At 43.8% G+C, this 21,710-nt stretch overlaps 1 protein-coding gene across 9 annotated transcripts in view; it reads right to left on the minus strand.

The window, feature by feature from the left end:
• Positions 1–5,083: 5,083 nt before the first annotated feature.
• The window catches only part of LOC137424429 (inosine-5'-monophosphate dehydrogenase 1), a 43,282-nt gene continuing 26,655 nt past the window's right edge, over positions 5,084–21,710 (minus strand). For 6 of the 9 annotated variants that reach the window (XM_068111873.2, XM_068111870.2, XM_078775459.1 and 3 more), the window contains exons 10-15: positions 19,256–19,351; positions 14,985–15,128; positions 9,124–9,268; positions 8,570–8,713; positions 8,338–8,421; positions 5,084–6,000 (exon numbers count right to left, since the gene is read on the minus strand). In XM_068111873.2, coding sequence (XP_067967974.2) covers positions 5,979–6,000; positions 8,338–8,421; positions 8,570–8,713; positions 9,124–9,268; positions 14,985–15,128; positions 19,256–19,351 — 635 coding nt within the window. In that variant the 3' untranslated portion in view covers positions 5,084–5,978. Of the gene's footprint in view, positions 6,001–8,337; positions 8,422–8,557; positions 8,714–9,123; positions 9,269–14,984; positions 15,129–19,255; positions 19,352–21,710 lie in introns of all 9 variants that reach the window. The other 3 variants (XR_013623018.1, XR_010983926.2, XR_013623019.1) reach the window with 1 other exon arrangement.

The following is a 21,710-nucleotide window of genomic DNA, read 5'->3' on the forward strand; positions in this document are numbered from 1 at the left end:
ACGTGATACCTGTGCGTGTTGAAGCGGTCACATCCATTTACGAGTAATCGCGTTTTGTTTTGCACCAAAGAACAATTATAAAGTTAGTTGTTTGTTGCAGGTATCGTTCTTCAAAATGTGCCCAGGGTTTTTGGACCACCCTGTGTGTGTGTATGTGTGTATATATATATATATATATATATATATATATATATATATATATATATATATATATATATTGTTGCGGATATGGGACTTGGCCTCAATATCCGCTTGTAAATACTCCCCTATTTCCCCAATACTCCCCAACTATCCCCAATCCCCCATTCCCTAGTCCCATTGCCTGTAAATAACACTCTGTAGAACCGACCTTCCCCTTTTTCCCCCATTAAATGTCGTGCCCAGGTCCACCGCATCTCACGTAGACAACTTTCGGACATCTTGCTAGTTATTCTTAGTCTATGTCAGTTAAGGACTCGTTTCCATTAATTCTGACTCTTCGTTGCACCAGAATGTGATTGTATGGCACCAGTAGTGAGTTTAGGACCTCCCCTTACCTCCTCCCATCTTCCCCATGCAACAACAACTACAACAACAACAACAACAACAACAACAACTACAACTACAACAACAGAGGAGAATGGGGGCGGCGCGGCGCGGGGGAGTGTGCGTCCTCACACCGGCTCGGTTAGCCGCCATTGACCATGCGCTCCGACGGGGTTACCACGAAGGGGCTGGCTGTCAGCCCCTCGTCAAGGGCGGAGCCGGTAACCCCCGCACCCAATGAGAAGCAACGGGCCGATTCCATCTGGGGCGGAGCTAACGAGCCGAGGGCGTGTCACTCCCCGCCGGATATGCGCAGCGACTTACCGGACGTGACGTGAGATGCGCCCCGAGCTTGAAGAGGAAAGAACCAGTCGCGACCTCCGAGCGCTGTGACCTCCCTGCATCTACTGGACCGTACTGTACCCTGTCCCTGAGCCAAGGTGCACCTTGAGCCATCGACTACCCGCTTTCCTTGCCATCAATCCCCGTGTGAGTCAGTTTTGTCCTGTTTATCTGTCGTCTGTCGGGGCTACTATATAAGACCGTAATTAAGTGCCTACCTTACTATGCTGTCCCTCTCATTCCTGTAATCTAACCTTCCGCAATATTATAACCTCCTCCGGAGGTCTTGAGAACCGTATCCCTGGTGTCGTGTCATTTTAATCCCAGCCGTTGTGTCCTTTTCCTTCATTGATCTAGCGTAGCGCGACTCGGCCAAGGTTCGAGTATAATCGGGTAAACGTGCAGGCGCGGTCATACCAAACCGCTCGGTAAACCAACATCCACAACCGCGTCTGTAACAATATATATACAGTGGAACCTTGACTTACGAGTTTAATTCGTTCTGTGACCGAACTCGTAACTCAATTTGCTCGTTTCTCAAATCAAATTTCCCCATTAAAATGCATTGAAATGCTATTAATCCGTTCCAGCCCGCCAAAAACCACACCAATTTTTTTTTAAATATGCAGTATATATAAAAATATCTCGCGCTTTATATTTCACCTGTATGCAGCATACAAGTTGGCAGGATGGCCTGGACTGGAGGTACGCACACTTGACTCTAAACTGTCCAGCCTGGGTTTGAATCCCGACCCAGCTATAACCTGTCATGTCGGTGTTTCACAGGCAGGGTGATTCATCAATGTGTGTACCGCTAAACTGGGCGCCCCGTTTGCGTCCCATTAGTTGTTGGATGTTAAGAATCTCACCGTGTCTTCCACAAAAAGAAGGCGAGCTATCGCCGGCACTCTGAACAAGTTGTGGCCTGGCATGCTCTTCTCCTCTGCCGTTATATACGTCCTCCTCGGCATCTTTTTCCAGAAGAGCCCTGTCTCGTCACAGTTGAAGATTTGCTGGGGGATGTATCGTTCGGCTTCTATCAGTTCGGCAAAAGTTATAATAAAATCTTCAGCTGCCTTCACATCTGCCTCACCAAGTCGACAACACGCACACCTCGCTCATGTTTTTCGACGATTGCGTGTTTTATATCCAAGCACATCATCCTCTACTTCTTCTTCTCAGTACTGCCCTTGGCACTCAATTACTTAGGACCCATGGTTAAAACTAAGAAATTTTCCAAAATAACCAACATGCGAAAACAAAACAGCAGCGATATACGGCAGATATGCTTGCACGGCAAGATAACCACGTGACCGGAACCCACCTGGTGGCGGCTGGCGTAAGCTCCAAAATAACCAACATGCAAAAACAAAACAGCAGCGATATACGGCAGATATGCTTGCACGGCAAGATAACCACGTGACCGGAACCCACCTGGTGGCGGCTGGCGTAAGCTCCAAAATAACCAACATGCGAAAACAAAACAGCAGCGATATACGGCAGATATGCTTGCACGGCAAGATAACCACGTGACCGGAACCCACCTGGTGGCGGCTGGCGTAAGCTCCAAAATAACCAACATGCAAAAACAAAACAGCAGCGATATACGGCAGATATGCTTGCACGGCAAGATAACCACGTGACCGGAACCCACCTGGTGGCGGCTGGCGTAAGCTCCAAAATAACCAACATGCAAAAACAAAACAGCAGCAATATACGGCAGATATGCTTGCACGGCAAGATAACCACGTGACCGGAACCCACCTGGTGGCGGGTGGCGAAAGCTCGTAACTCAAATCTCGGCTCGCATCTCAAAACAATAAACCGCCCGAGCGACGGCTCGTATCTCGGAAAACTCGTAAGTTGGTGCACTCGTAAGTCAAGGTTCCACTGTATATGTATACAGTAGTGACCCCTAATTCCGAACGCCCCTCATCTCGAACTACTCTAATTCCGAACCGTAAATTCGAGAAAATTTTGTCCCTAATTCCGAATGTATTTCTATAACCGAACCGCCAACATAGCGTTAGCGTCGTTCATATTTCCTGCCGCGAGCGTCGTTCATATTTCCCGCGCATCTTCGCGCAGCATCACCCACGCCTGCTCCCGCATGCACAACCCGGAAGTCGCTTTGTTCCTTCAGTTCGTCGGTTGTACTAGTTCTGGCAGCATCTCTCGTGTGTTCGTCGCTAGTTTACCTCGTGTTTTCACCTTGATTTGTGCTTTTTTTTCTTTGAAGATAACCCTTACACATTCACCATGGCACCTAAGAAGAGCAGTGAAGGCAATAAGAATAAGAGGAAGGCGGTGAGAGCGACAATTGAGGTGAAGAAACAACTTATCGCTAAGCATGAGGGCGGTATGCGTGTGATGGATCTTGCTGCTATGTTCGAGATGCCGAAATGGACTGTGTACGATTTTGAAAAATAAGGAAGTGATTAAAGCAGCTGATGTGGCAAAAGGTGTTACGACTCTGACCCCTAGGAGATCGAAGTTTATGGAGGAGATGGAAAAACTCCTCTTAGTTTGGATAAATGAGAAACAGTTGGTTGGTGCTGCCATCTCTGAGGGCATTATCTGTGAGAAAGCGAAGCTCCTGCACCGTGACCTTATAAAAGACTTGCCTGGAAGTAGTGCTGATGGTGATGAGTTTAAGGCTAGTAGGGAGTGGTTCTCTAAAGAAAGCAAGCCTAGTGAGCCCCAACCCTCTACAAGTGGTGTTAAGAGACAAAGAGAGCAAACACCAGAAGCACAGTCATCTGATGTTAGCTTGGAAGGTGCCTCACCTTCCAAGCAATAAAACCCTCTCCCTCCTTCCTCCTCTCCAGCTTCCACATGCACCATCAGAACTCTCCACTAAGGTAAATGCAGTTATTTTCATGTTAGTACATTTATTTCTTGTTTTTATTATTGTTATTATTTGATATTTAGGGCATTTACTCATCTTATTTTACCTTGAATCATGTGTATTTGCAGTTAACAGTGTCTTGATAATGGATTTTTGGGGTCCAGGAACGGATTAATTCACTTTCCATTATTTCTTATGAGGAAAATAGTTTCTAATTCCGAACTTTTCCCAATCCGAACTGCCGCTGGAACGAATTAAATTCGGATTTAGAGGTCCCACTGTGTATATATATATATATATATATACATACATACATACATACATACACACATACACACACACACACACACACAGACACACACACACACACACACACACACACACACACACACACACACACACACACACACACACACACACACACACACACACACACACACACACACACACACACACACACACACACACACAAATTCTGACGTTGATGTACTACTGTGTTCAAAAAGTATCCGACCTTTATTTTTCGTGCGTAAAAAAAAAGAAGCTAGGGAGGCGTTGATTGGTGCACATATGTAGGCGATCCTATTGCGCACGCGTGAATTTTTTCCCACCTGCAGAAGCTGTCATTCGACGGCAGACCGCCGATGAGTGAGGACATGTAAGTGAGCACCGTCGGATTTTCGTTTTTGACAAAATGACGGAAAAACTTGAACAACGCTACTGCATCAAATTTTGTGTTTCATCAAACTTGCATCAAAACTGCAACTTGGTTTCTGGGTCGTACCCATAAACCCAGGACTCATCCATCGCCAGTGATCACTGTGTTGAGGAAGCTGGGATCGCTGTTCACAGTCTCCAGCATGTCCTGTGCGATCTCCAAACGGAGTTGCTTCTGCTCAATCGTTAGCAGCTTTGGTACGAACTTCGCTGAGATTCTCCTGAAGCCCAAATCCTCCTTCATAATGGAATGAACGGTGTTGAATCTTGCGGATCGTTTCCACTTGGGAATCGCCAAGCTTTACACAAAATTTGATGCAGTAGCGTTGTTCAAGTTTTTCCGTCATTTTGTCAAAAACGAAAATCCGACGGCGCTCACTTACATGTCCTCACTCATCGGCGGTCTGCCGTCGAATGACAGCTTCTGCAGGTGGGAAAAAATTCACGCGTGTGCATTAGGATCGCCTACATACGTGCACCAATCAACGCCTCCCTAGCTTCTTTTTTTTTACGCACGAAAAATAAAGGTCGGATACTTTTTGAACACACTACGTATCCTTGTCTTTATAAACCATTGTCAACATCAGCAATGACCGATAAATAATGTTTGCATGATCCACTAAAGGAAAAAAAGAAACCTATTCCAAAATGTCTCCTTCACATTGCCCCCTTTATTAAATGGAACACACTTTTACTTCTATAAACCAGATAGAAAAACACTGATGTACTGGGAGTGGGAATAACAAACCAGTTTCAAAACAAGCAATGGGGCTGCGATTGATAAGTATATGGAAACAATCCCACCCCCTGGATGTTTTTACTGCATTGGTTTTGCTGCATTGGTCTTGCGATTACAAATAGTCAAAGATTTTCTCGGTGACATTCACAGATCATGAACCTTGGTCGACAGAGTCGGTGTTGCCGAAGCAGTTTCGATAGCTGGAGTTGCAATCCTGGATGGGCCGCCACTCCGACACAGGACATTCCACACATGTGAGCAATATTTTTGTCAGCACATCTTGAAGTTGCGACCTAAACTTGGGGGGGGGGGAAAGGAAAAAAAAAGCCTGGATAACCTTTTTCAATAACGCCAGCAATGACAAAAGGGCATGCCAAACTGCCAAGTCATCCATCTCACCCTGCCGACAAACACGTTTGCATCATTGTTACCTGTTCCATTCCAATGTGAATACTTGCTTACCATATCAAAGAGGAAAAGGCCAAATCCATTTATCCCCCTTATACATTTACAGAGTCGGATAACACCTGTGGAAAAGTCAATAACAAGGCCGAGAACACAATTGACATTTTGTTTACGACATCCCCGAGAGAGCAAAGTCACCTAAAAAGCGAGGAAATTGGTGGATTGCGTCTGTTCAGTGAGAGGAACAAATCATTTTTTCAAAACTAAACATTATTAGTAATATCAGTAGGGGTTATAAGGAGGGGAACAATTGCTGAATGTGACAATTCCATTCCTTCCTGCAAATGTGCAAGAGAATAATGCGGTGAGGATCAAAGCTCAGGAACGTGGTCTTGGTGATGATCAGTACAGCCGCTTCTCATACCTGCAAACATCAAGGACGAGGGGAGGCAGAGGAAGTTCTAATTGTACAGTATATACTTCAATTGAAATAATTAATTATACAGTTCATTAAAAATAAAAATAAAAGTCAGGACGTTTAGCCACGATGTAGTCTTATACACACCTTATTCAACATGTCTAAGAACTGTTAAACGGAAGGGTTTTCAAAGTGATAAAAGGCGATTTGTGTTCTATAGTGTTCAAGTATATAATTCCAATTCAAATAAAATAAAGATTGTAAAAATCATACAAAATAAATAAATTCCGGAAGTTTACCACCGTTGATGCAGCGTCTTTTACACCACCTCATCTAACACATTACATTAGTTATTCGTGACTCTTGTTTGTCATCTGTCGTCCATAAAAACGAAGTTTCCTGTTCAGGACGATTTTCCAATTTGTTTGACTGCCAGTCGGGCAGACAGAAGAAAATAATATCTCACTTTTCCGCACATGTGGGATCGGGACAAATTCAGAGCAAAAGTACCGCTAAACCACACGTTCATGCTCCGATTTGCGTTCAAAGTACAACATTCAAATTAAATTAGGTCGTTCCTCGATCATAGACAGACGGACAGACATGAACCAATTGCTCAACCCTATGTTTCGCTTTGCGTACACGAAGTATTTATCAATACATTGGGGGATGAGGGGTAGGTCTTTTGGAGCATTATGGCTGTCCACTACTACGTCTACTTCAATGGCTCCAATTACTCCCCCTTTATTGTGGGGTCAGCCAGGGATCGTGACAATTACAATTCTTTCAACCAATAAAAACAACACACGCCAGCCTTTGATAACCACGAGTGAAGGTGTCAAGCAGACAAAAAGAAACGGTGACTTCTTCTAAAAACATTCCATTAACTAGTTGTAAAAACAGTTAAAAGGAACCGAACCCATATGAGACAGTCATTAGGTGAGGGCGCTTTTTCTTCCATTTCCTGCACGTAGCATCATTGGCCGAGGACATGGCTGTGCTGCTGATGCAACCCACAATCCATCTCTGCTGAGAAAAATAAATAAACAAAAAGGGGTATGCCCGGTCAGGGCACTGCGGTGTTGTTTGGACCGCACAGAGCACCTGCGAGTTTTGACGCAACTATATCAGTGAGGGTTATTGTGCCGCTGTCTCACATTGGATTGTTTCAGTTATCCGCACGGCTGTTGAGTGTTGATGGTAGCCTCGTTGCCGTTGGAGTAAGAGCCCACGACGTGAGAGAGATTAGCACTTTCTGGGCTCTTCCAGGGTGCTGCCCTTGACATCCTAAGGGCGACCTACTGAGCTAGTACCGACTCTTGCCATTTTACCAGAGAGTTGTGCTAGCCAGAAACTCTTCCTTTCCTCACTAACCCCGATAACTCTCTGAGAGGGTAATATATGTGCTTTCAATGATATTGGCACCTAAGTTTATATTACCCGAGTTCATCTTTCAAGCTTTAGTTCTTTTGAAATGGCCATGAAAGCAGTAAAATATAGGAGGAAAGTGTGCATAGATGGCTTCTTGGTATATAATTTGTAAACTATTACTTACAGCACCTACTAACATTTACTTCCTTTTCCTGCAGGATTAGAATGAGCAAATCTTCAAGATGAATACAGAGACAGCAGAGAATTGCTTCAACCGCAGCAAAACAGGTCCACTTATTACTGGCGGACATGCAAGGACCATGAAAATCATGGAATCAAGCATCGAATGGAAAGGCATTTTGCACATAGTTTTGCGAGAACGTTTTCACAAAAATCCAAAACCGTCCGTGAAATTCCATAATAACCGATTCAGGTTACACATTCAGAGTTGAAACGTCCAGAATGCCAGAGGTCCATGGATGAGAAAACTCCAAAAATAAGATTCCAATACCCAACCTACGACTTTAACTGTCTGCTATTACCAATGACCCCATAGAATATGGAACTCGGTTGAGCTATACGAGTGATTTTCTTGTACAATGTCTATGCAGAATATAGATGCATCTGGGTCTAATGCCAGTGTTCACTCACCAATAGGTCTGAGTCGCTAATGGAAAGAGCAAACAATTTGCCACGAGAGCCCTTCTCATACACATGCTTGAAAAACATTTTGAAGAGACCACTTGCGATGAAGGTAGATGGATGTACTACTTGTGGTATTTTGAATACAGTAGATGCTAGGGGAAAACAGTGGAGTGTAAGGGCTGGCTTGGCAGAGACGACGAAGAAAGAGGTGTGGGGAGGACGTATGGAACGTGCCTTCTGGATGTTGGTTTACTAAAACCTGTTGAACACCAGTGAATCCTCGTGCATATAAAAAAAAATAAGCCGATGAAAACAGATTTTGCTTACGAGTAGAGTCCATGTACACCACCTTCCACCTGTGAAGACATGGTACGCTTCTCAAATCGCAGCTCCCCAGAATACATCATGGCACTGCATGGGAGAGGTTAGAAAAGAGGTAAAAAGGTTGGTGGTTAGCAACACGAAGCACTTCAGAACTTTTCACCAATACAAATAACCATGACTGACTCGTCTCATTAGCACCCGTCACCCACCCCATTAAATCTACCTGTTCCCTCACCGCAACACAGAGAGGCTCTTCGCACCGATATCCTGGCAACCGTGCCGTACACCAGCCAACAGATAAGGGACAAACTTGTGAATGGAACCCTTATCTTGCACCAAGCCTGAAACTCCCTGGGCCACCTTCGTCTGGTCATTCTCACTGCCACACAAAAGGGCACAATCAACACTTCGCACCTTTGCAAATCAAACCACCTTAACGTGCTTTCATTTCAGTCACATCAACCACATTCACATGCTTGGTATATTACCCAGGTGTTGTTGTGGAAGTGTGAATTAGCATCTTGTGCAAAGTGTTGTCCACACATAGGGAGTGAGGGTAGAGGATGGGTGAGGTGGAAATTGAGAAATGCAGGAGGAATGAGGAGAAAAGAAGAGAAGGAAATTAAATGTTGGGGCCTTCTCCGAGGAGAGAAGGAAATGGGATGTGGAGATGGGAGGGGAGAGCGGGATCAAAATTTTAGCCTTAAATAAAAATAAATAAATCATAATATGTAGATGTAATATGTCGATGACTCCAGGTGACATGCTTTGTGAGACTACAATTCAAACCTGAAATAACGATTCTGACTACTTTTGTTCTTCTCCATAGCATCCAGAGACCCCATTCCACGATACTTCTTCAGACGGACACCATCCGAAAAGAAGTATTCACCAGGAGCCTCGGATGTAGCAGCAAGGAGAGAGCCCATCATCACTGCAGGGCATCGAGGTTTAGAAAGGAATATATAAATACGACAAATATATCGAAAATTTATTGACACGCTTATCACAGTCACGCTTATACCATTGACTTTTTTTGAGAGACACTTTGGAGGCTCAATGAAACACTAATTTTGAGGACATTGAAAAACAAGAAAATTAGATCTTATGATTAATAATACTACCTGCCCACCCTACAGGCCATCTTGTTCCAAGAGTGCAACATGTTCTTCTAACATGTCCCTATATTTGGGTGGTGTATGCGCAATAGACCGCTGCCTCGATCGCTCCCGAAAAAAAACAAAAAAACAAACCCGGGTTACATATGAAGCAAAACATGCATACAGATTATGTGCATATATAATACATGGTGGTTATATAGCTCATAATTACAGATGCACCCTCCCCAACCCATCCTCCACCACCACCACCCCAAAGCAAGAAAATGATGAAGAAAATGAATCGCTTTAAACTTACCTGATCCACATCCGGGCGGAGTCAAATCTTCAACAAAACTGAATCAGTTCTTGCTCGTCACACACCCAACCTCTCCACCAAGTTTCGTCTGAATCAGTCAACAACCTTTTGAGATATCGTACTACACTACCGGTCAAAAATTGTAGAACACCTCAATTTTTCCAGTTTTTATTGAAATTTAAGCAATTCAAGTCCAGTGAATAACCAGAAATGGTACAAAGGTAAGCAGTAAACTGCTCGAGGTTAAAAAAAAAAAGTTTAGGGTAGCAAAAACGGGCAAATAATGTAAATTGCACAGTTATATTGTAAAAAAGGCCTTCTTCAGGGAACAAGTAATGGGTGAACAACTTACAGCTGTTCTGCAGGAATGTAAGTAAATTAAACCTTGAAGGTTGATGCAAACAATTCCTACAGGTGTCCCAACCTCTGCTGATTACTTGATTACAAACCCCCTGTCTGTATAAAAGCAGTATTGGAACAGACTGTTATTACACCCTCTGAAGCATTATATGAACAATATTGCACTGCAGGATGTCGTATATTGCTATCATAATGGCGAGAAAAAGGCAATTAAGAAAGGAAGACAGACAGACCATTATAACCCTTAAAAGTGTAGGTCTTTTCTTTAGAGAAATTGCAAAGAAAGCCAGGGTGTCAGTGAATACAGTTTCCTACACCATCAAAAGGCACTTGGAAACTGGAGGAATCTGACAGGAAGAGGTCTGGCAGACTCAAAGCCACAACCGAATCAGAAGACAAGTTTCTGAGAGTCAACAGCTTGCGTGATAGGCGACTCACAGGACAACAGCTTCAAGCACAGCTTAACACTGGTCGAAGCAAGCAAGTCTCAGTTTCAACTGTGAAGAGAAGACTGAGCTGCAGGTTTGACAGGTCGAGTGGCAGTCAGAAAGCCATTGCTAAGATCGTAAAATAAGAAAAAGAGGCTTGCCTGGGCCATGAAGCACTACCAGTGGACTATTGAAGACTGGAAGAAGGTCTTATGGACCAATGAATCAAAATTTGAAATCTTTGGTTCATCACGCAGGGTTTTTGTACACCGTCAAATAGGCGAAAGGATGGTTCCTCAGTGTGACACCAACTGTCAAACATGGAGGAGGAAGCGTGATGGTCTGGGGCTCTTTTGCTGGATCCAGTCAGCGAGTTGCACAGAGTGACTGGCACCCTGAACCAAAAGGCCTACCACAGCATTTTGCAGCACCATGCAATACCCTCTGGTATACGCCTAGTTGGTCAGGGGTTCATCGTACAGCAAGATAATGACCCTGAACACACCTCCAGGCTATGTCAAAACTACCTTCGAGGATAAGAACATGACGGTAGGCTTCAAATCATGGAATGGCCAGCACAGTCTCCAGACTTAAACCCCATCGAGCTGGTTTGGGATGAACTGGACAGAAGGGTGAAAGCAAATCAACCTACAAGTGCAACACATTTGTGGGAACTTCTGCAACAGTGTTGGGAAGAACTTCCCGAACAATATTTGATTTCCATTGTAGAAAGAATGCCACGAGAGTGTTCGGTGGTTACATCTGCAAAAGGTGGCTGCTTTGCCGAGTCAAAAATTTAAATTAAATTTTGTTAAACAAAATGATTATGATTTCTTTTTGATCTCCAATTGTTTATTTGTTCTATGCTTAATTTCAAAGTACATTGAGACATGAAACGGTGTAAATTTCAATAAAAACTGGAAAAATTGAGGTGTTCTAAAACATTTGACCGGTAGTGTACATATCATTTTTGCCCTATCTCTCAATGGGAAAGAATCACTAAAAAAATTCTCAGAACCAGATCCAGATCTTCACCAAAATTATATAATTTAATCTGTCACATACTCGACCTCTCCACCAAATTTCATCCAGATCCGTCCACAACTTTGAGATATTGTTCACAGCCAGACAAACAGACAGGGGTGAAAATATAACCTCCATCCACCTTCGTGGCAATCATCTAGAATATCATTGTATGCTGTAGCATTAAGATTTCCCTTCACTGGAACTAAAGGGCCTAGCCCGAACAATGAAAAACAGCCCCAGACCATTATTCCTCCTCCACCAAACTTTACAGTTTTTTTTTTTTTTTTTTTTTTTTTGTTGTTGTTGTATACAAGATCGAGGCTCGTGAAAGAGCTAACATTAATCACACAAAAAGACAAACCGACACACAAAACACAAAAAACAAGGGGAGCGGCAGACAAGATGGGGAGAGAGGGGGAAGGACACAAAAGAGAGGGGGAAGAGGGGGAAGGACACAAACACAACATTTGAGAGCAGGGACATCGGGAGGACTTGGGGGGAGGTGGGAGAGGATTAAAACATATGAACACTGCAAGGACTCTGGGGTGAATTACCGGGGGTAGAAAAGATCAAGGTTTTCGATGGGGGACGATAAGAGATGGTGGTGAACAGCTGTTTTAAAGACCTGGAGGGAGGAGTGGGATTGAAGGGAGTGGGGGAGTTTGTTCCAGAGGCGGGAGAAAAGGGGAATGAAAGAGTGAAGGTGAGCAGAGAGCCTAGACTTTGGCAGTTTAACCATAAGAGGGTTGCAGGCAGATCTTGTGCGACCTGAAGGAATATTGGGGGGACAGAGCACAGAGAGAGCTGGGGGAGCAAGGCTGGAGAGGAGTCGGTAGAAGACAGAAAGACCACCAACCTGCCTGCGGTGAGTGAGTGAAAGGCCCTCGGCATTGACTACATCGCAGGAGATTCCAATGATTCTGAAAGCTTTGGCCTCAACAGCGTGAAGCCGAGCAAGGTGTGAGGCAGGAGCACCAGCCCAGAGGGGGGAACAGTATTCCATTGAGCTGCGGATGAAAGCCTTGTATGTGGTGAGGAGCTCAGGTGTGCCAAGGAAGGACTTCGCACGACGGAGGATGCCCAGTCGGCGACTGGCTTTGGAGGCCAGCTTGGAAATGTGGTTTTCCCAAGAAAGATCATGGCAGATAGTGAGACACAAAAGCTTGAGCGACAGAACTTCTTGGAGAGGATTGTTGAGAAAGTAGATGGGAGGGTTGTCCAGTCGGTCCTTTCGGAGAGACATTGTAAGAGTGTGAGATTTGTCAGGATTGAAAGACATGTTCCACTTGTTTGACCAGTCTGTGATTTTGTCCAGGTCTGCAGAGAGTGAGGAGGCTGCAGACTGCCGATCTGAGGGATGAGGAATGGAGCGACAGAGAGTAGAGTCGTCAGCAAAGAGATAGAGAGGATTTTCAAGAGAGTCAGAGAGATCATTGATGAAGACCAGAAAAAGCACAGGGCCCAGAACACTACCTTGGGGAACTCCAGCCTGAACAGGAAGAGGAGATGAGAGAAACCCATTCAGGGCCACACGTTGACTAAGACCAGAGAGGAAGTCTGCCAGCCATGCATGGAGATTTCCATGGATACCAAAGGAGGAGAGTTTGGAGAGCAGAGCAGGGTGCCAGACCGTATCGAAGGCACGTGAAATGTCAAGGGAGACAGCTCTAATTTCCTGTTTGGCGTTGAGGACCTCCATCCATTGTTGAGAAAGCAGAAGCAGCATGTCCAGAGTAGAGTGACCAGGTCTGAAACCAAATTGATGATCAGAGATCAAGCCATTGGAGAAGAGGAAAGATTTAATATCTGAAGCAATGATGGATTCCATGACTTTGCTGATAATTGGGAGAAGGCTGATTGGTCTGTAGTTGCTGGGATCTGTTTTTGCACCTTTTTTGTGCAAAGCGGTGATGTTGGCTGATTTCCAAGCAGATGGCAGATGACCTTGAGCAAAAGAGAGGGTGAAGAGAACAGAAAGAGGGAGTGAAAGAGCAGAAGAACATGATTTTAGGACCCGTGGGCTGATGCCGTCAGGACCAGTTGCAGAATCAGAGTCGAGGGTTGACAGAAACTTTTCCACCTTGTCAGGAGGAAAGGACACAGAGTCCAGGAGCAGCTGGGTACGACTGGGTACGGTGGGTACATGTTGGCACTATGCATTCAGGCAGGTAGCGTTCTCCTGGCATCCGCCAAACCCAGATTCGTCCATCGGACTGCCAGATAGTGAAGCACGATTCATCATTCCAAAGAACGCGTTTCCACTGCTCCAGAGTCCAAAGGCGGCGAGCTTTACACCACTCCAGCCGACGCTTGGCCTTGCGCATGGTGATCTTAGGCTTGTGTGCGGATGCTCAGCCATGGAAACCCATTTCATGAAGCTCCTGACGAACAGTTGTTGTGCTGATGTTGCTCCCAGAGGCAGTTTCGAACTTGGTTGCAACCGAGGACAGATGATTTTTACGAGCTACTCGGCGGTCCCGTTCTGTGAGCTTGTATGGCCGACCACTTCGCGGCTGAGCTGTTGTTGCTCCAAGACGTTTCCACTTCACAATAACAGCACTTACATTTGACCGGGGCAGCTCTCGCAAGGCAGAATTTTGACGAAGGGACTTTTTTTGTTTTTTGTTTTTTTGTATACAAGATTGAGGCTCCTGTAAAAGCTAACACCAATCACAACAACAACAACAAAAAAACGGACACAAAACATACAAAAAAGGGAGCGGGAGACATGATGGGGAGAGAGAGCACACAAGTACAACAGCAGAGAACAGGAACAATGGAAGATCTGTGGGAGGGAGAGGGCTTTGGGGGAGGAGGCATGGGAAGGCGAGGGGGGTGGGTGGGGGGGGTAACAAAATGGATACAGAGGGGAACTCTCAGGAGGGAAAAACTGGACATTTGAAAGGAGGAGGGCTTGGGTGGGTAAGGGGGCTTTGAGGTGGGTAACGAGGGTAGAAAAGATCATGGTTTTGGTGAAACGCACAAACAATGGTGAAAACATGGATGACGGAAAAAGAAACGGGCAAGGATTGAACAACAACGGATCATACTATGAGTAGGAATCTCTGCAGAGGACACAAACATAGGCCGCAGATCACCGAACATGTACATTTTGTATCTCAAATGTACAAAGGCTCTGTTTTTGTTACCTTTTGTCTTTTGCCACAAATGGAAATGGTTGGGTAAAGAAGATTCTTAGGAGATTCTCCGGTAGTGCATGTGCAATGCCGTATTTATCACATATGAAAGTCAGTGTTGGAAATGCGAACTCGGGTTCGGACTTTGCATCAATTTGCCGAACATAAACTGAGCAAAGTTCAAACAGACTAGTGAAACAGATAACAGACCTAAAAATATATGATTGAAGTTACCAATGCCAGAGCGGAGGCTGAAACAGACGGAAATATTGGGTGCGCTTACCGGTAGAGGCTCCGAGGGCCAGTGCCTTGATGATGTGGCCAACAGTCTGAATTCCACCATCGGCAATCACAGGAACACCAAAGCGCCTTGCATACTCAGCCACTTTGTACACGGCCGTGCCTTGTGGTCGACCCACAGCCATCACTGCAACCACAAAGAGAAAGCAGCACTAACAGCTCGGCCCACCCGAGAGGATCAAGCTTATGTACTTGTGTGCTTCCCTCTCTCTCCCCATCTTGTTTCCCGCTCCCTTTATTGCATGTTTTGTGTATCGGTTTTTTGTTTGTGATTGATGTTAGGTCTTACATGAGCCTCAATCTTGTATACCAAAAAAACACCCATCAGAACAATCCTAAAGACTTTTAATTACTTTGTGACTCAGTTTGAGCAACAATCACAACCAGTGCAAAATATTTTTAGTAAAAATGCAGGGTTTGTTCAATTTCATCAACAAAACCAGGTATCGCATCACTCGGCCTCTTCAGATCAACATTAAACTTGATCTCAAAGTTATATACGACGATGTATTAAATAAATAGTTTGGGTCCTTACAAAGAGAAGAATCAGAAGTTACTAAATGGGTAAAATTATCTGATCAAATTGAACCAACCTCACACAAAGTTAAAATAATAATAATGATAATGACTTCCCATCCAAAGAACTTCAACACAAGAGGAGCCAGCCATTAGAGACATCAAACCTATGCAATGGTTGCCAACATATAGCTGTTTGTCCCTGCACTATACTTTGCAAATGCTGAGCTTCAAGCAAGGAAGCAGCACGCACCATTAAAAAAAAAAGTCTTTAGCAGGACTCTGCCGGGGTTCGAACGGCCAACCTCCCACACTCAGAGCGGACGACTCTAACCATTACACCACCGAGTCTTGCTGAAATCACACCAGGCTCCAGAGAGCACATGATTTAATAGAACGGTAGGCTGGCAGGAAGGCCTAGAGGTAGGACACTCACCTGAGCTGTTAAGCATGGGTTTGATGCTCGTCTCAGCTACAAACTGCCATCCTGGTGTCTCGCAGTGCACTGATTGGTAAACATTAAAGATCCCATGGTGTACTTCATGAAGAGTAGGCGAGCTATCGTCGGCACCCTGAACAAATTCAAAATTCCTGCTCTAACCTCCAGGAGGCACTGCATCAGCAGCGCAGCCACTCCCTCAGCAGCGCAGCCACTCCCTCAGCCAACAATGCTACTCGCAGCCTTGTGCTGCATACAAAAAAGGAGGAGAACTGCATGTACATTGGTGAGAAAAGGTTTGTGAACCTTTCGAGTTTTCAGTATTTCTGCATTAAATTGACCTAAAATGTGATCAGATCTTCATCAGAGTCATAATAATAGATTAAGAACCTGATTAAACAAATAGCACAAAAAAAAAAAATCTGCTTTTTCATTTATGATCATTTCATATACTAGGGCATGCCCGTACGTGGGTGCAATGCCCGTACGTGGGTACGAGTACGGTGACAATCCCCCCCCCTCTATTTACATGAAATGGTTTGGTCCATGAAATGGTTTGGTCCATTCGCAACGCCAAAGCGAACGGCGAACGGCTTGCGAGTACGGTGACAATCCCCCCCCTCTATTTACATGAAATGGTTTGGTCCATTCGCAACGACCACAGAACCCCCCCCCCCCCCCTCTATTTACATGAAATGGTTTGGTCCATTCGCAACGCCAAAGCGAACGGCGAACGGCTAAATCGCCATAGCTCGGTAACTACTTGTCCGATTAATTTCAAACCTTGAAAAGGCACATCCTCGGGTCCCCAGCAATATACCTGGCAAGTTTCAAGTATATCGGACCGGTAGTTGTCGAGAAACAGCGGTCGCATACAAACATACAAACATACAAACAAACACACACACAGAGATTACTGGAATGATAGATAGATGAGCAAAATGATCCAACATTCAATTTCCTTGTCAGAAAAAGTATGTGAAACTCCAGGTTATTCAGTTCAATCAAGGGGGTAATTACAGTCAGGTGTTTCAATCAATGGGATGACAATCAGGAGTGAGTTTGCGTGGCCCTGCCCTATATGAAAAACATAGACTTTGTTCGTCACCATCAGTGTCGGGTCTTCACCACAGGTTTGTGGAAGCGTGTCATGTCAGGTATCGCATCACTCAGCCTCATCAGATAAGCATTAAAGTTAGTCTCAAAGTTCCATACGACGAAATATTGAATAAATAGTTTGGGTACTTACAAATAGAAGAATCAGAAGTTACCGAATGGGTAAACTAAAATGATCTGATCAAAAAAAAAAGAAAAAAAAAAGTCAAAACAGATTTCTGAAGACCTCAGAAAAAGAGTTGGTGATGCTCATCGATCTGGTAAGGGTTACAAAACCATTTCTAACGAGAACAGCACTGGGAAGAGCGCATACCTCCGCCAGGCTGAACAGTTTATGTTTTGTATCACACCGAAAGACCGGATCGAGATTCAGACCTGAACCACAATCTAATCACTTGTTCTTGTCACCTAACCAACTCTTTCACCAAGTTCAGTCATAACTCGTCCACAACTTTAAAAAAAATGTTATATATCACTTTTTGCCCAATCTCTCAATGGTGAAGAATCACTTACGAAAATTAAATAATTCTCATATCCAAATCCATATTCAGATCTTCACCAAAATCGAATCGATTCGTTCTTGTCAAACCCAACCTCTCCGCCAAATTTTGTCCGAATCCGTCCACAACCTTTTGAGATATCTTGTTCACAGAAAGACAGACACACAGGGGTGAAAACAACCTCCATCCAACTTCGTTGTCAGAGGTAAAGATGTTGGGTTCCACCAATCCACTCTCAAAAGTGGTGAACAAATGGAGAATATTCAACACCATTGTTACTCTTTTCAGGAGAGGTCGTCCAACGAAAATATCTCCAAGAGCAAGACGTACAATAATCCAGGTCACAAAACCACAGGATAACGTCAGGATCTGCAGGCCTCTCTTGCATTGGCTAATGTCAGTGCTCACGAGTACACCATCAGGAAAACACTTAAGGATGGTGTGCATGGGAGATAGCAAAACCTAGATGGCTTGCCGTCATTGACGGAACCATGAATTCTGGATTGTACCAGTAAATTCTACAGTAGAATGTCAGGGCATCCATCCATGAGCTGAAGCTGAACAGAAAGTGGGTCATGCAGCAAGACAACAATATTAAACACACAAATCTACAAAAGAATGGCTGAAGCAGAAGAGATTTTGCGTTTTGGAATGGCCAAGTCAAAGTCCAGATCTTAATCCAATTGAAATGTCGCAGAACTTGAAGTGAGCAATTCTTGCAAGAAATCACACAAATATCTCCGAATCGAATCAGTTCTGGAAGGAGGAATGGGCCAAAATTCCTCCAAGCCGATGTGCAGGAAACGTTTGGTTGAGGTAATAACCTGCTCAAGGGGGAGCCACCAGTTAATGAATGTAAAGGTTCACACTTTTTCCAACAAATAAATTGTCAGATCATTTTGATCAATAAATAAATGAAAAAGTAGATTTTTTTTTTGTGCTATTTGTTAATCAGGTTCTCTTGATCTATTATTAGGACTCTCAGATGATCATTTTCGGTCAAATTTATGCAGAAATACAGAAAATTCTAAAGGGTTCATAAACTTTTACTCACCACTGTATATACACAAAAGCAATAAATAAATTGGTTCCTGCCAACATTTCTTATCGAATCGCACTTCACCCCAGTGCAAGAATGCTATCCTCAAACAAGAGAAATCTCATGGAACTCGTGCTCTCACATTAGGATGAAAACTTTTGGCAATTGAGCATTTCCGACACATTCCTAAATTGTGGAATTCACCGCTTTTTCAAAGTTGAATGGCAAAATCGATTACCGTTTTAAATCTCTTAAAACCTCGTCATTTTACAATTGCTTTTTCTTAATTCTACTTTTCTTACCTCATTTTATTTTGTATACACTGAGCTTTTACTCCAAAAATAAAAGCACTAAAAATGAATTTGGTTGAGCAAGGAAAGGAACTACCTAGGCAAGATATAGCATCCAAAGAAAGCAGTAACGTGTCTCAAGGATAGATATAATCTTTCACCTGATGAACAACAAACCTGCAAAACAAGTTACCACCGAAATGGAAAACATCATTCGGGAAAGATTTGATAATAACTTGGACATAAACGTTGCAACATTATATTCTATATTCAATAACATTAAAAAGGTCATTCGAAGGTTTTTAGGGTTGCAAACATAAGACATAGCATGTTAATGGGATTGAAGATACTTACCTTCCTGCGTGATACAGATAGATCCACTGCCCATGCCAACTCTTAAGGCATCCACTCCGGCATCAATCAGGTTTTTCGCCTGAGCTGCTGTCACAACTGAAAGCGCAACTAAATAAGCACAATACTGAATATATTTGTACGATTACAAGAACCAAAAACTTCACAGACTTCTTTTTGCAACCAAAGTGAAACAGTAATAGTGATATATAATGGAGCATATATATATATATATCAGTCACTATGCGACCTTCATATCATCAGTGGAGAACCGCCAGCAAGGTGTCCCATACAGCTGCTGCTGTATATATATATATATATATATATATATATATATACATACACATATTTAATTTAACCAAAGAAGCACAATGAGGATGACATTACACTGACGTCATGTGCATAAATTATACCATTTGCCTTTATTATGGGATAATTTATGCACATGGCATCAGTGTCATGTCATAAGGTTAGTGTGCTTCTTTGGTTAAATTTAATATTCCTGACTGCAAACCTCATAAGTGGTGATGAGCAAGGCAGAGACAATGCGTCAGCGTGGCAGGTGACACTTGTTGCTGGCAGGTTGTGCAGCAATTGCAGGGGTGAGACTCGATCTGTGCCTTGCTCCGTCAAGTTAGGGGGTTCAGTGTGTGTGTATGTGTATATATATATAAATAATTAATATACGGGAAGCAAATTCCTGCAAGGGGCTACTGTGAAAAAAGTCTGACAACCCGGGACTCAAACCCACAGACCTCATCACTTACGCGGTGACAGCCCACTGAACTATTGAGCTGTCTTGATATCCTCAGAAATTTCCCACCCCAACACTGCGAGCTCATTATGCCCAATGCCTTACGTGTCTGCTAAGCATAATACAAGATCTAGATATGCGAGTGTATGTGTGTGTATGTAATGCATTAAAGAGCTATTTTATTTATATATCGATATATTAGCTCTTATACGAGCCTCCACTTGGTATACAAAAATAAATAAATAAATAAAAGTCTCAGCACTGTTGTTCTGTCTTGGAAGGTTGAAAAGTTTTGGTGTCGGCCATCCTGCGTTGATCAGGTTCTATCGCGCTGTGATATATAGAGTGTTCTTACACTGTCTTTCACTGTTTGGTATGGCAGGCACCTCGACGAGGGACAACCGATCTCAACTAGGCAGGATAGTAAACACTCCTTGTGAAATCACCGGGTGTAATCTGCCTTCCATGGAGAACCTAAACTCCAGTCGAGTAGTGAAAAGAGCAAAAGCCATCATCCGAGATGAGTTCCACGCAGAGCATGACATTTTTGAACTTCTTCGTTCGAGTAAATGTCATCGATCCATCAAAACAAACTGTAATCGCTTGTACGGCAGCTTTTACCCAACTGCAATCTGCACCCTCAATTAATCTGTGAACATCTAAAATATGGTTGTGGATATTTTCAACCATGCCACATTGAATTTCATCACCAAATGTTGTTTTAAGGTTCTCTATTCACAATTAATCTATTTATTTTTAAATGTAATTGTTTCAGCACGCACTGTCAAGGTACTTCTCATGGAACGTATGTGTATCACTTATATATGACAATAAATTCATTATTACATATACATAATATAACGTGACGTGACGTGACGCTTGAAGGATGAAGTCGGACAAAGCGTTGTGGACTCAGATGGTATTAAAGGCAGATGGAAGAGATATATGGAAATACTGTTGAATGCAGAGAATGAATGGGATGGCAACATAGAGAGTAACCCAGTTTTAGGACCGGCAGAGAAGATAACTGAGAAGGAAGTTGAGGAAGCGATAAAAGCAATGAAGAGTAGAAAAGCGGGAGGGCCGACGGGAGTTGTGGGAGATATGTTGAAGGCAGCAGGAAGTTGGGGTGTGAAGAGAATGACAGAGATCTGTAATCTGGTGGTGAAAGAAGGCCACATTCCTGTGGATTGGGAACCGCGTACCCTCGTCCCTCTATACAAGGCGAAAGGTGACCCTCTGGAGTGTGGCTCGTACCGAGCGATAAAGTTATTGGAGCATGGAATGAAGGTATTGGAAAGGGTGTTGGAGAGGAGGATAAGGAAGAAAGTGAAGATCGACGAAATGCAGTTTGGATTTATGCCAGGAAGAGGAACGACAGACGCGCTTTTTATTGTGAGGCAGTTGCAGGAGAAGTACATGGAGAAGAGGAAGAAGTTGTTTCTTGGGCTTGTTGATCTGGAGAAAGCATTCGATAGGGTTCCACGTGAAGTAGTGACATGGGCGTTGAGGAAGTTAGGAGTGGAGGAATGGTTGATCAGAGTAGTGATGGCGATGTACAAAAGAGCGCGCACAGCTGTAAGGACGAAGGACGGGAACAGTGGTGAGTTTGAGGTGAAGGTGGGAGTGCATCAGGGGTTGGTACTAAGTCCACTACGATTTGTAGCTGTGATGGAGGTGCTGGCTCGGAACGTAAAGGAGGGT

Source organism: Myxine glutinosa, chromosome 4 (assembly GCF_964187855.1).
Source record: "Myxine glutinosa chromosome 4, kmMyxGlut1.1, whole genome shotgun sequence".
Lineage (NCBI taxonomy): Eukaryota > Metazoa > Chordata > Myxini > Myxiniformes > Myxinidae > Myxine > Myxine glutinosa.